At 44.9% G+C, this 13,526-nt stretch overlaps 1 protein-coding gene across 2 annotated transcripts in view; it reads right to left on the bottom strand.

Annotated features, from left to right (window-relative positions):
• Positions 1-13,526, bottom strand: part of HSF1 (heat shock transcription factor 1) — a 314,446-nt gene that overhangs the window by 116,241 nt on the left and 184,679 nt on the right. For both annotated transcript variants that reach the window (XM_069221019.1, XM_069221020.1), the window contains exons 6-8: positions 10,846-10,907; positions 8,969-9,065; positions 6,238-6,377 (exon numbers count right to left, since the gene is read on the bottom strand). In XM_069221019.1, coding sequence (XP_069077120.1) covers positions 6,238-6,377; positions 8,969-9,065; positions 10,846-10,907 — 299 coding nt within the window. The remainder of the gene's footprint in view (positions 1-6,237; positions 6,378-8,968; positions 9,066-10,845; positions 10,908-13,526) is intronic.

The following is a 13,526-nucleotide window of genomic DNA, read 5'->3' as shown; positions in this document are numbered from 1 at the left end:
TTCCATTGTCATTAGAGAGTACCACCTTAGCACACCTTAGCAGTTGGACCCTCAGGGGAGTCGTATCCATTTAAGGAATGCAGGGCCAAAGCCTATCTTAGATAAAACCTCAGGCATGTAGTTCGAGCTGAGGAAGTCAAAGGATTTTCAGTATCGAGGGTCACCAGGACTCCGTCTAGATACAAGGACTTCAGACGTCAGGACATGACTGAGGTGCAAGAGGTTTATCATGGTATTACGACCAGGGATGCAGCCACATAGGTATTAAAGTAACAGTGCCCCCTTCCTAGATAATAGTCTGGAAGCTAAAAATACAGAGACTACTGTTGTAGCTATATTCAGCATTGACAGGGGTGTGTACGGGGCCAGTTGCTCAGGGTTGTTATCTGGTTTGACTATCATGGCTATCACAGCTTTCCTCATGCTTACGAGGCCAGAGGGCCCCCACTCTGTAAGCCTCCTGATACACCTTCAAGAGTCAGACAGGAGCTCAGGATAAGTTTGGTAAAATTCCGGAGGAAACCCATCTCCTCCAGGAGGCCTCATCTTCGCCAGTCCACTTAAGATTTAAACTACTGAATCCTATCCTCCTCAAGTGGTTTTGTATAGAGCAGAGTCAAATAATCAGCTAGTAGTGTATTTATACAGGCTTCTGTCACTGCCCTTGTTCCATCAGTCCCCTTCAGGAACAGCATTAAGGGAGATGGACCTTCCCATGCTAACAAGCGCCCTGATTCGTCCCCCTCCGTATGAAGTAATTGAGGCTAGTCTTGCTGTGTGTGCTTATCTAGTGTCCCAGAGAGTGGTTTATTTATGGTCCAGATCTTGCAATGACCCTGTCAGTGCAAAGTCATCGCCTTTTTGTGTTTGCAATTGAGCCTGTATGGTCTCTTTGTGTGCGAGTGTCCTTGGGTCAAGCGCAGTTGGATATGTACGTTCTGTAGAGGCACTCCCCTCATCACCGATTTCAGTGCCTCCCACTCCGTTGCTTTCATGTCTGTGAAGTCCCAGTTATGCTCCAGATAAGATTCTTGACTTCCAAGCAAATTAATCGCATCAGTCAGGGCCACCAGGTTTAAACTCAGAGAGACTGGCTGCCCCTGCTGAGGATTGTTGGCATAGGTCACAAGCAGCATGGAACGGTCCAACAGAAACCTGTAAAGATATTGGGCACTTTGTATTCTAGACCTGCAGTCATCTTTTGCCAGTATGCGGTCTAGTCTACTATGAGTGTTGTGTTGCAGAATAACAGGAAAAGTGTTTGGTGGTTGGATGAAAGGTATGCCAGACATCTATACATCCCAGTCAACTCTTAACCTCTGAAAGTGCAGCTGTCATGATTGGTTTTCTGTGGTGACAAGGAGGTTGCCTGTCCATGTTGCCATCCAGAACACAGCTAAAGTTGCGCCTCCCTGTCCCCCATATGAGGGGAAGATCGATGTATGGCAAGAGGAGTTCTAATAAGGTCCAATAAAAGGTAGGGTCATCGTTGTTGGGGACGTATGTGTTTAAAGTGCAGTTTTCCCTCTGATCAAACAGTCTGTATACCAGGAAATATCTACCCTCCTCATCAGCATGTACATGTTTATGTTGAAAAGGCACATCTGAGGTCAACCATATTGTGCCATCCCTCACATAGGAACACTACATCGAGGCTTACATCTGTCTCCTCCGTTTCTTTTAACGTTTGTCAGCCTCCTCTTCCGTTACGTGCGTCTCCTTTAGCAGGGCAATGAGAATACCATGTCTGCGAAGGTAGGTGGGTACCTTACACCTCTTAGTGTAGGATTTGAGGCCTCTGATGTTCCAGGTGGCTAAGAGGAGTGTCTCCAAAAGAGCCACTAGTCATTATCCCAGAGCTGGACCTTGAGGGGCATTTCCATCAAGCCTCCCATGTATATGGACTGGAGGACCTGCCACAGCGTTCAGACTTACGTGTGCATAGTGCCCATAAGCCATTCGTCCCTCCACACCCACCTCACCCCATGTGCAAGAGTCACCCAACTCCCCATGTCACCTTCCAGGTAAACATCCTGGAAAAAAAAAAAAAAAACTGTTGCTGCGTGGTACCCCAAACAACAGGGCTATGTACAAAGTAAATGTTCCCTCTGAATGTGCTCCAACTACAAACCCACTCCTAACAGGTAATCAACTAGGCAGGGTAGGCCTCCTGATACCCTGCCCACGAACCTGAGGGCCTTTTGCAGCTACAGGGATCACACCACTACGACGTCCCTATAGACCATTTCTGGCTGCTAAGTGACGCACCCAGCGGCCCCTGCTGTCAATATCTACATACTTCCCCTTCTGTCTGAAAAACATGACTTGTGTGTTTCCCTCTTCCATTCTGCTCAACATCCACTTAACAGTATGCCCTGCATTGCAAGCTTAGAAATGTTATATGGTATTCAGGATTCATACAGAGTATTTTACCCAGCCTTGTGCCAGTTTTGGAGTCTGGACCAACTTGCAACACCAGGGCCTGCGCAAAAATGCTAATAAAGCCCTCTCATGAGTCTAATGTGTGGACTGGCGACTCCTCTACAGAACATTCCTCCTCAAGTGGTCCCTCCACAGTATGGTCTATTTTTTGTGTCAGCATGCCATCCTGCTTCACCTTGACTCACGGGATAGCACCTTCGTCCGGCATAACCCACCTTCTGAGCCTCTCCAAGCCACTAGGACTGTTGCTGCACCTGGGTCACGATCCTCTTAACCGGTTGTAATTCTCCAGGTTTATAGGTATTCTCGAGCCAATCCCACACATCCTCCGGCTAAGCAAAGAAATATGAGCAGCCTTCATACAACAATCATAGTTTTGCCGGGAATAGGAGCATTTATCAGATGTTCAATTTCTGCTGTATCTGCTTTACCGCCAGATCAGCTTAGGCCCTTAAACAAACCTGCAGATGCCAAGACAGAAGGTCCAGATCCAATTACAGTGAGGGTAAAAAAAAGTGAAGTACAAGAACTGTCTAGCAGAATACAAAGCCGCTATTGTTAAGGAGAAAGCAGCATATTTCACCAATAGATTTGAAGCAGCAAAAAAACTGACTAAAGAACTATTTCAACCAGTCACTAAACTAACTACACTACCTTCCAACACTCATTCTTGCACTAATCAAACCCTTTTGCAATTTCTTAGCCACTTTCTTCCAACAAAAAGTGGAAGCTGTGTATCACAATTTTTCTCCATCAAAGCCAACTGCCACTCCTATCTCTGGCCGTGAACTAGGGCATGAGATTGGCCCGTGTCTTAGTGAATTTTTCTCACCCTCCATTGATGAAGTCATAGGCTTAATAACCACCATTAAATCCGGGTCACCTAAGGAGTCCTGTCTCCCGAGAGTGCATAGGTTAGCTGCAAGAACACTGCTCCGTCACTGCAAAACATTTTCCAACTCATGTTTAGGACTGGCTCCTTTCCAGGTTTCTTAATAAAACTTACAATATTCCCTTTTGTAAAAAAAAAAAAAAAAAAAAAAAACTTGGATCCTAAAAATACTAACATTTATCCCCCCATATCGTGACTAGCCCTGCTGGCCAAAGTTGTTGAAAAAATTGTCAACAAACAATTGATGGACTTTGAAAACTCCAACAACATCCTGGATGACCGACAGTTCAGATTTTGTAGTGGATCTAGCACCAAGGAAGCACTGCTCAAGGCCACTGAGGAGATTGGACTCTCTTGATCGGGAAGGGGTGTGGGTGAGAGGGGAGGCAGGGGGTTGGGGGAGTTGTTCTCATTTTGCTAGATCTGTTAGCAGTATTCGATACGGTCAACCACAGGCTGCTGCTGGATCATCTTGCTGAAATCGGGGGAGTAGCATGGGATTTGCTGAACTCCTTCCTCGCAAAGCGTGAGCAGGAGGTCAACTTGGGCGGCTTTGTCTCACCACCGTCTTCCTTGTGGAGTCCCACAGAGGTCCTCGCTCGGGCCCACTCTTTTTAATGTTTAGGTCGGCCCTCTGGCCGACCGTATTAGATCCTATGGTGTTTCACTCACATCTTGTACAGACAACACTTAGATCGTCTCTGCTCTGGCCAATAAGGACATGAGGGCTGGGACTAGATTTTGGGAGTGTATGCGGACAGTCAATACCTGGATGAATAGAAACTGCCAGAGTCTTAATTCAGGAAAGACTGATGTGTTGCTCTTTGGACCCCAGAGTTCTTTTTGGACCCCCTCCTGCTGGCCACAGGAGATGGACTCGCTTCCGATCCCTGTCTCGAAGGCTCAAAATCTAGGACTTCTCATTGACAATCGCTTGTCCAACACTGATCACGTGCATGCAGTGACGACTTCTTCTTTCTGTACTCTCAAGTCTATAAAATAGATTCATGCCTATATAACTTAACATCTTAAAAAATTACTTGTCCCTTCACTAGTAAAGGCCAAGCTAGACTATTGTAACAGATTATTCCTTAAGGCCCATCAGTACATACTAAACATAATACAAATTCTGCAGAATGCGGCAGCTCGATTATTGCTGAACATCCAAAAACACGTCTCAGTGTCTAGCCATATTAATAAATTGCACTGGCTTCCTATAAGGCAAAGAACAGTCTTTAAAGCACTCTGTTCTGTCTACAAAGCTCTGAATGTCCTTGGCCCAGTATTTCTCAAAGACAACCTCCACTGGTACGCCAGCAAGGACCCTTCAATCAACATCAGCAAGGCATGCCATTGTTCCCAAGTTTAAGTGCATGTCGTGGGGTGGCAGAAGCTTTTTCAGGGGAGCTACGCTTGCCTGGAATGCTCTACCAATTGCCATCAAATCTTCCCCCAATCTACTGGCCTTCAGGAAAGCAGTAAAAACATAGTTGTTTATTATCGATCAGTAGTAAGTCTGCTCTAGCTCCCTGATAACTAGATTGGGACCACCAGCTATCAGCTAGCACCAAGACACCTTCGGGTATACGCTGTGCTCTACAAGTTTATAAAAGATATATATATATAGATATATATATATATATATATATATATATATATAAAAGCATAATTTTCGTTGTGTTTGAAACCTCTTGGTGTAGGTGGGAGAAAATGTGGAAAATGACTCCTCAAACCATGTTCCCATGATTCCTGCCCCATTTCAGGATTGCGTCTCTGTCCCTATGTTTGACAATGCATAAGATCATTGTTCTTGGTGGCACCGAGCTAGAGTCAAGATTTTAAGGAATCAGGGCCCTGGTGTTCCCTTTCAATATCAAATAATGGCGACAGCGTTAAGTCCCATAAGAATTTCAAACCATTTTTCTAAAAATAGCTTTGGTGTCGTCCCCTCTACCCAACTCCGGGAGATCAACAGATCAGGGAGTTACACTTTTGCGATCTGCCCTCCACATCTTCTAGGCCATGGGGGGAGCTCACAATGTTGCAGGATTAGGCAGGCTACAGACAAAGCTCTTTGCTATTTAGTCCACTAGGCCCCTCTTGGTTGGCCACTCCCCAACACCCAAATTACCTTCAAATCAGAGAAGTAATTTCATCAAATAAAGGACGCTCCTTCTAAATGCCTTGGTGACGAATTCAACAGAATGAATTGCACCTATCTAAGGTTGAATTGTATTAGGATAGAACGGCTTATTCTGAGCAGAAACAATCCCTGGATCTGTTCTGCGTAGCCACAATTTTTATGCTCTCCTCCAAAGACAACTGAGAAAGTAATAAACTTAAGCATTGTACTGGATAAGGATCTGAACTCAGCACCGCTAGTTAATTCAATTGTGTCTGCATGATTTCTGTAACTCTCAAGTCTGAGAAACCTCTTTCCTTGCAGCCCGAATCAGCTGAGAACTCTGTTGGCCAACTCTGCAGGCAGTTCACACTTTGACTTTACTGAAAATGTTTGGAATTTTTTTCTAGTGTTGACATATGCATGTGTGGGGGCACTGGCAACTTCTCAGTGTGCTGTTAAAGAAATCTCTTCTTTGAATCGGAAATAAAATATATTTATTATCTAACAAGGCACATGCATTTGTACTCAATTTTGTGGTTGATGCCAAAAATAGGAACCTTTTTCCCCAATGTTTTTCCAGACCTAACCACAAGATGGAATAATGCACAGCATGTCAATCTAGAGAAGATTAAGGGGGCAAAAATAAATGTATTAAAAGGTCAACTGTCCTGCCATGACTTGTGTATGAATCATGTGTGATAAAAGCACTTTCCACAATTATTATACTGTTCGAACGTGAGGTAATTCATGTCAGCACAAAGAGAATCTCATACCATACCTCTCCTCAACACTGCGACATGGGGACACCGAAGGGCTTGACTGGGCAAGCTCCGTTACGTCAGAAATAATGGGACCAGAGTTAGACGACGAGGAATCAGGGGAATACAGGCTGGTGCCAGAGTATGGCGGAGAAGAGGCCTGAAAAACAAACAGAAAAAGTATGATGGCCTCATAGTACAAATCTATGTAAAAAATGTAGTACAACCACCACTAGCCCTCACTCAGATATACCTTCTGCCACTTCTCCTTTGTAGATAAAACACCTACTTCCAAAAACCCATTGGCATGCTAAATGCATAGTGAATCTTCCACCCAAAGTCATATGCCTGTAATCAGCAATACATAAACCCGTAGCATTCCTATTAATATGCCAAAATCCCTCAGTCCCACAGCCCCCGCGCAGCGTGCCTCAGTCCCACAGCCCCCGCGCAGCGTGCCTCAGTCCCACAGCCCCCGCGCAGCGTGCCTCAGTCCCACAGCCCCCGCGCAGCGTGCCTCAGTCCCACAGCCCCCGCGCAGCGTGCCTCAGTCCCACAGCCCCCGCGCAGCGTGCCTCAGTCCCACAGCCCCCGCGCAGCGTGCCTCAGTCCCACAGCCCCCGCGCAGCGTGCCTCAGTCCCACAGCCCCCGCGCAGCGTGCCTCAGTCCCACAGCCCCCGCGCAGCGTGCCTCAGTCCCACAGCCCCCGCGCAGCGTGCCTCAGTCCCACAGCCCCCGCGCAGCGTGCCTCAGTCCCACAGCCCCCGCGCAGCGTGCCTCAGTCCCACAGCCCCCGCGCAGCGTGCCTCAGTCCCACAGCCCCCGCGCAGCGTGCCTCAGTCCCACAGCCCCCGCGCAGCGTGCCTCAGTCCCACAGCCCCCGCGCAGCGTGCCTCAGTCCCACAGCCCCCGCGCAGCGTGCCTCAGTCCCACAGCCCCCTCAACCAGCAGGCCACAATGCTACAACCCTATTACCAGCACGCCAAAATACCACAATTTTCTTAAGAGCACACCAAAACCTCACCTCTTTCACCTACAGGCTATAATCCTACTTCCCTTTCACCCAAGCTTCAATCTGACACAGCCTTCTCAGTAACGTGGCTCAAACCTACAGCCCTTTACCAGTAAGAGCCAATACCAAGCATTCTCTCATAACCACAACTAAATGCTCAAGCCCCCACACAAGCACACCTCAACTCCCCTGAATGCTCTTACATGCATTCTCCAAAATCCTGTGGTTCCATTACGAGCAAAGATCAATTCCACATCTCTCCCCAGCATGCTTCTATCCCACTGACCAGCAAGGCTTAACTGCACACAGATCTCACCAGCAGAATCCAGTTTCACAGTTCGTTCAGCAGTCGAACTCAATATCACACCCCTCTGCAAAATGTCTCAATCCAGTGCAAGAGCCCTTGACAGAACACATCAATTGTCCTTCTCTCACCAGCACGTTCCCACCCTATAACCTTCCCATACCCCATAAGAAATTAGGATGTGTCAAACCTACTACCACCATGCTTCAATTCAACAGTTGGTACTGGTAAGTCTCACTCTTTACCACTATTTGGCACACATCTACAATCCCACAGTTATTTGGCCTTCATGCATTAATCTCACAGCCCCAACTAGTACCCATTAACACAAAAGCCCTTGCGGGCAGACCTATCAAATTGACTCACTGCTAAACTGCTGGCACACCTCAATCTACAGCTCATAAGCAACTCTTCAATTCAAAAGATCTCAATGTAAAATCCATCACTGATTGAATCAAAGCTGAAAGTATGTACAGGCAAGACTTAGGCTGGTATATTATTAGCATAACTCAATCCCAGACCCCTGCCCCCCACACACTTTAGGCATTGAACAATTACTAGCCTGCTTCAGTTAAAAAGCAGTCAGTCATCAGCAGCACAATCTTACAATCATATCCCTACGACTGTTTGAAACTGGAGCGGTGAAGCATACCCTTCAATCGTGTATTCACAGAACACAGACGTTGAAGTTAAAGTTACCTGGCATACACCTCACTGAGGAGGTGGTCCTGCATGTGTGTCAATGCTTCAGTCACCTGACCTTGAGCCTCAATACGGGAGCTGCAGGGCATACACCTCAGCACTTCCTTGGCCGATACAAGCCTCACTGCTGCCTGGCTCTTGCACCAATGGCGGTGCTGCTGTGCAAGTGACTCGGTGAGGCAGCTGCACATTACATGCCAGTGTCTGCATCTGCCTGGCATAAACCGCAATGCTAATGCGCCGTGGCAATTGCCCCAGCAGTGTAGCAGGATGGTGTACAGTAAGCCTCTATGCAACAGCTGCCTGCTGCACACCTCAGTGATGTAGCTATCCGGCATATGGTTGAACACCACAAATGCCTAACTACTAGAGCTGCTCAGTTGGTGACTTAGTCATGCAGTCTCTCCAAATCTCTCTACCCTGTACTTGTCTGGCAGGCATCAATCCTGCAGTCGTCCACACCATCCGAACGCTGAAGCCTCCAAAACCCCATTCAGAAAATCCAATCAATCCTGTTTTATCTATTTTAGGACAATAAAAGCTTGAGAAAGTAGATGTAGCGGGGCAACCACCCACAACGTGGATATTGCCAAAACCCTAACAATGTCCTAGCATCTCGTCACACTGTCCATACAATAGTGCAGACATCACTTAATAGACTTGCCACAGTCAATGCCTTCTTTCGCTCCATGACCGTGGGTCAGTCGTTAGTCGAGCACCCGTTATACTTACTGGGTAAGGGGATGCTCCATGGACGTGCTCCAGGGAATACTGACGAGGGTACTTGGGAATGGAATGCGCTGCACTGCTGTCGTTCAACATCAAGGGGCTGCAAAGACATCACAAAGGGCATCCTTTAATATGAGCGCAAGTCAGCAAAGCTTTTCGTGAAAGGAGGAAGTTGGTAAACACCTGGTGAGCCAGCAGTATTTAACTAGTATCAGGACTCTCAGTCTGAAGGCCTTTCTAATCATCAACAGGTGGGAATGCCATGAGTAAGGTGGACAAGAAGTGGTAGTCGTAGATCTGGAGGGTGGTGCTTATGTGCATCTTTACAAGTGTCTGAAGCAGACCCCTGGGCTTGGGCACAGCAGCAGGTATAGGAACGTACACCTGCAGTCTAATGAGAGGAAGTATGGATGAAGACCCTGGGCGCTGCTGGGTTATTAACAGCCTGTGGAAATGCTTCTCCTCTATCTAACCTAGTCAGATGGAGCTCGGTTTACTGGGAGTATGAAAAGACAGAAACCATCTTTTTAAACAAGCACTGAAGAATAATTATTAAAAAAAAAAATAGGGCCAGTTTTTGTGTTCACCTTGAAACTGTTGCACATGGCGTGTAAGGATAAGTTGCGTACAAGACTATGTTCAGTCCAGGCACAGTACTGTCATGTCATTGTGGTACGTAGCCAACAGTGCTCTCCATTCTTGGGCCTTTGTTATGTGTGATCAGTATGGCCTTACAAATTCCAGCATGAATGCTACTATTGGCTATAAGCCAGGACTAGGAGAAGGTGTCACGCGCGTCACAGGGCGATGTGGAAAATAATGGGAGCTTTTGTCACATTTTGTTTGCATCCCGTCTAAAACTAGGCAAGCTACCAAATTAATACGGAGTGGTGAGCAAGGGGTCTTGCTTGTGCTGGAGGTAAGGCACAAGTCAAGGCATCGCAAGACCCATCATCTAAATCCCACAACCGACGTTATGAAAACACCTGTCATGACTACTTGAAATACATAAGTAACTTGTGGTTCACTTTTGTTCAATGACATCAGATTAATGCTTAGCTTCTAAGCATACAGAACAATGAGATACATAAATAAATGGGTTTGCCCACAAACACAGTGTTATAGTTGTTCACCCAGGATCACCCACTGTGGCCTAGAGTGGATATTATCTATTCAGCACACGTTTCTGGTCAGATAATGAAGACAGATCAAGACCGCTTGCTGTACCTTTAGATGTGAAGAATAAGCACATTAAAACTGTTAAGGAATTACCCGCTGCTGGCCCTTGTGCTGATTCTTTAGTTTCCCATGTATTGGAGTGTGTTAGTTATACAAACGTAAATGGATTAGGTCGTCTGAAGTCACTTATTCCTACGGAAGTATGTTCAGGCCACGGACATAGGTACCTGGGAGTCTGGAAAGCTTCTAAAAGACAAGCTGAACCGCAGTGTCGCTCTTGGTGATGCATTTCTATGTGTATGAGGATGCTTAATAAGCGGCAACCCACTTACAAAGCAGACCACCACACAATCAAGACTGAACAAAGGAAATGAGTTTACAGAAGGGACTCAAAGGAGGGGGGTACAAAAAAGGAGAGAGAGACAGAAGAAGAATGGTGAAATATGCAAGGAGGAATATGCAGCAAAAATACAACTGGACAGAAAATAGGTTTTAGACCTCAATGGCATTCAAAATGCTGAAACCAAAGAAGGACTGGATGTGACGAAGATCAAGCAAGTAGACGGAAGGGAGGACTCAAGCATGGTTGTCTTACCAGCACATTCAACTTTGAGGGGTTTGTAATTCCTCTGATGCAAGTATTAACTGTTGCCAACACCACAACCAGTAAAGGGGCAGAGTAGAGATGTGTTTGGACTTACATTTTTCTCTTCACTCCCAATATCCTGTTGGACTGCACCAAAGAAATCAGGAACTGAATGAGCTGTGAATAAAATTAAAAACAGATTCATCAGTGACATCCCACATTGTGACCCTTTTCGTACTGCTGGAACGGGAGAGGTCATGCAACAACAGTACCATGTAACTGACCAGCTCACATGGTCACGCAGCTTGCTACAGCTTATGACAAAAACAAAACTCCAACAGAAGACTGACAGCTTGTATCGCAACCATATGCTAATTCCACAATCCAGACTTTGAGCTCAGAATAGTTTGTTTTACAATTTTTGATTTGTAGTTATACCACAAAGAAAATTTGCATAATGAAGTGACAAATTAGGCTACTAATGCTAGGGGATTATACCACGTGCTACATTAGATTAATCGAATTATAATGTATCAGAAAAAACAGAAAGTTATGAAAATGAGTGAATATATAGATAATAGGTTGTGAATATAACAGGCGTGCAAAGAAATATATTGTATTGTAGATGCTTTAGAAAAAGGCTTGGCATTAATTGCACCTTTAAGAAATCACATGTGTGCACAGAAATTTAATTTGTAAACATGAAAAATCTGTAAATCTTGCATTGTTCTCATGACAGCAATGTAAAGCAAATTAAAGTGCAAATGTAATCATGAATACCATTGTGCCTTTAGGGCAAGCTAAGGCATTTAAACAAAACACACTAAACACAAACTTAAATTAACAATTAAAATGTTGTTGTGGCAGCGAAATATTACAAGATACAGATCATGCCGCATCTGAATTCCAACAAAGTGGTTACTTGATGTCCCATCGTCAAAGCCTAAGGTTAAGAGCATGAGACAATTTAACCATCCATAAGACGCCCTGGCATACCCAAGCAATGGCACATCATGAAATGTGCATGAAACTCAATGTAGGAGCAGGTGGTTTAAAAGTTTACTACGCCTCTCTGTAGTACCTATTGTACTTTCTCAAAGAACTGATAAGTATGTCCACAGAAAGTTAATACTGTTTTAGCTAGACTGAAAAAGTGCTAGGTCATATCAATAGTTAATATAAGGACATCAAGTGAGATTGCCTGCTTTTGTTCAACTTTTTATATTTTGTTTTTGCTGAGAAGGGCTGTATGTCATTCTTCAATTTGTCCCCCAAGCCTCAGAAAAGCAAGGCAGTGTAGCTTATGTCAATGCAACTTTGTCTTATTGAAGATAAATTGAGACTTTAAATCCTCCGTTCAGGCGGAAGGCAGGAGCCCAAAGTGGATGGCATAGTTTAATTAGATTAAGCCAATAAATGGTAAGAAAAGTTATTTTTCCATACTTTCACAGGACAAATACATTGGGATGGACCAGACAACTCTTTCAGGACAGAAAAAGACATAAGCAAAGTAACAACTTGAAGCCCTATTGCAAGCACAGTGGAAAGAGCATGGCAGCTTGTGCGCGCTCACCTGACGGGGGAGGGAGTAGAAGGCAGGAACTACGAGGACAGAGCTTCATCCAAATACTGATGTCCAATCACTCCCGCTCTAACTGGCAGTCACACAACACAAACGTTCCAGCAGGACTCTCAGGGCGGCCGGAGGGGGGAGACCGCAGCAGATACAATGGCTGTCTGATTCTCATTTACTGATAAGGGGTATCGGGGGAAGGCGGGAAATGTTTAGTCCCTACTGCTGGCAAGTAATGTCAAGCAGTAAGGTTCTCAAGCTGAGGAATGGTTTCAGTGGCAGGCCTCTTCTTTCTCAATGACCACTCCATCAGACCCAGTCTGCCCCAGCAAGGCGCTACATAGGCGATTCCATATGTATACTAGTGAATTTTCGAAGCTCAAATCAGACCAACATTAAGCTATAGATAAACATAACTGGTAATTAACCAAGTTACCCCTGGGAGGAGTAGCCTAGTTTCAAAATAACAGCACATCACATGAAAAGAAATAATAATTACACAACAGAGTACAGAAAAACAAACATGAGGGCACAGAAAGTATAGCAGCTGCACAACATATATATTTGAAATATATGTTTACACAGATGTATCATAAAAACGGCTACACAAAAAAGCATCAAAATATTTTCATTAATGACATAAAACAAATTTTAAAAACTACAAGACGTTGCTATGACCTATAACACTATCCTAAATGAGTCACAAAACGACGAGGATCAATAGATTTTGAAAAAGCTGCAGCTTAAACAATGGTAACAATATCAACATTTCAATCATTTAACGGGACAGTCGTCAGAGCAGCGTCAGCCAAACACCAGTTTAAAATCCGCCATCACACGAGTCAAAAAGTAGGGGTCAAGGTTGTTAATATTTTAAGGAGATATGGCAGTCATACCAGCACTTCATACTTTCATAGTATAGCGTCAAAAGGCAAAGCCATGGATTTCAATCATGTTTTGGCCACAGAAAGGCATTAATAATTGCAGCAATTTTGATCTAGAAAGGTATAGAAGTTTAAGTCGAAAGCTAGTTAATTTTAACTCATTTGAGGAACTAGCAGAATAATTAACCATCCGTGTTCACAGACACTGTTCCATTTTTACCATACTCAACCTCCGAGGGTGGATTTTGGGTAAACCCTCTTTTCATTGATAAAAGAAAACATGGTCAATATATATTTTCCGAGAGCTGCCATCAAGCAACTAACTCGTGTATTTTTTTT

The sequence above is a fragment of the Pleurodeles waltl genome, chromosome 2_2 (genome assembly GCF_031143425.1).
Source record: "Pleurodeles waltl isolate 20211129_DDA chromosome 2_2, aPleWal1.hap1.20221129, whole genome shotgun sequence".
Taxonomy (NCBI): domain Eukaryota; kingdom Metazoa; phylum Chordata; class Amphibia; order Caudata; family Salamandridae; genus Pleurodeles; species Pleurodeles waltl.
Note: the sequence above shows the minus strand (reverse complement) of the source record. Positions and strands in the feature narration are given on the sequence as shown.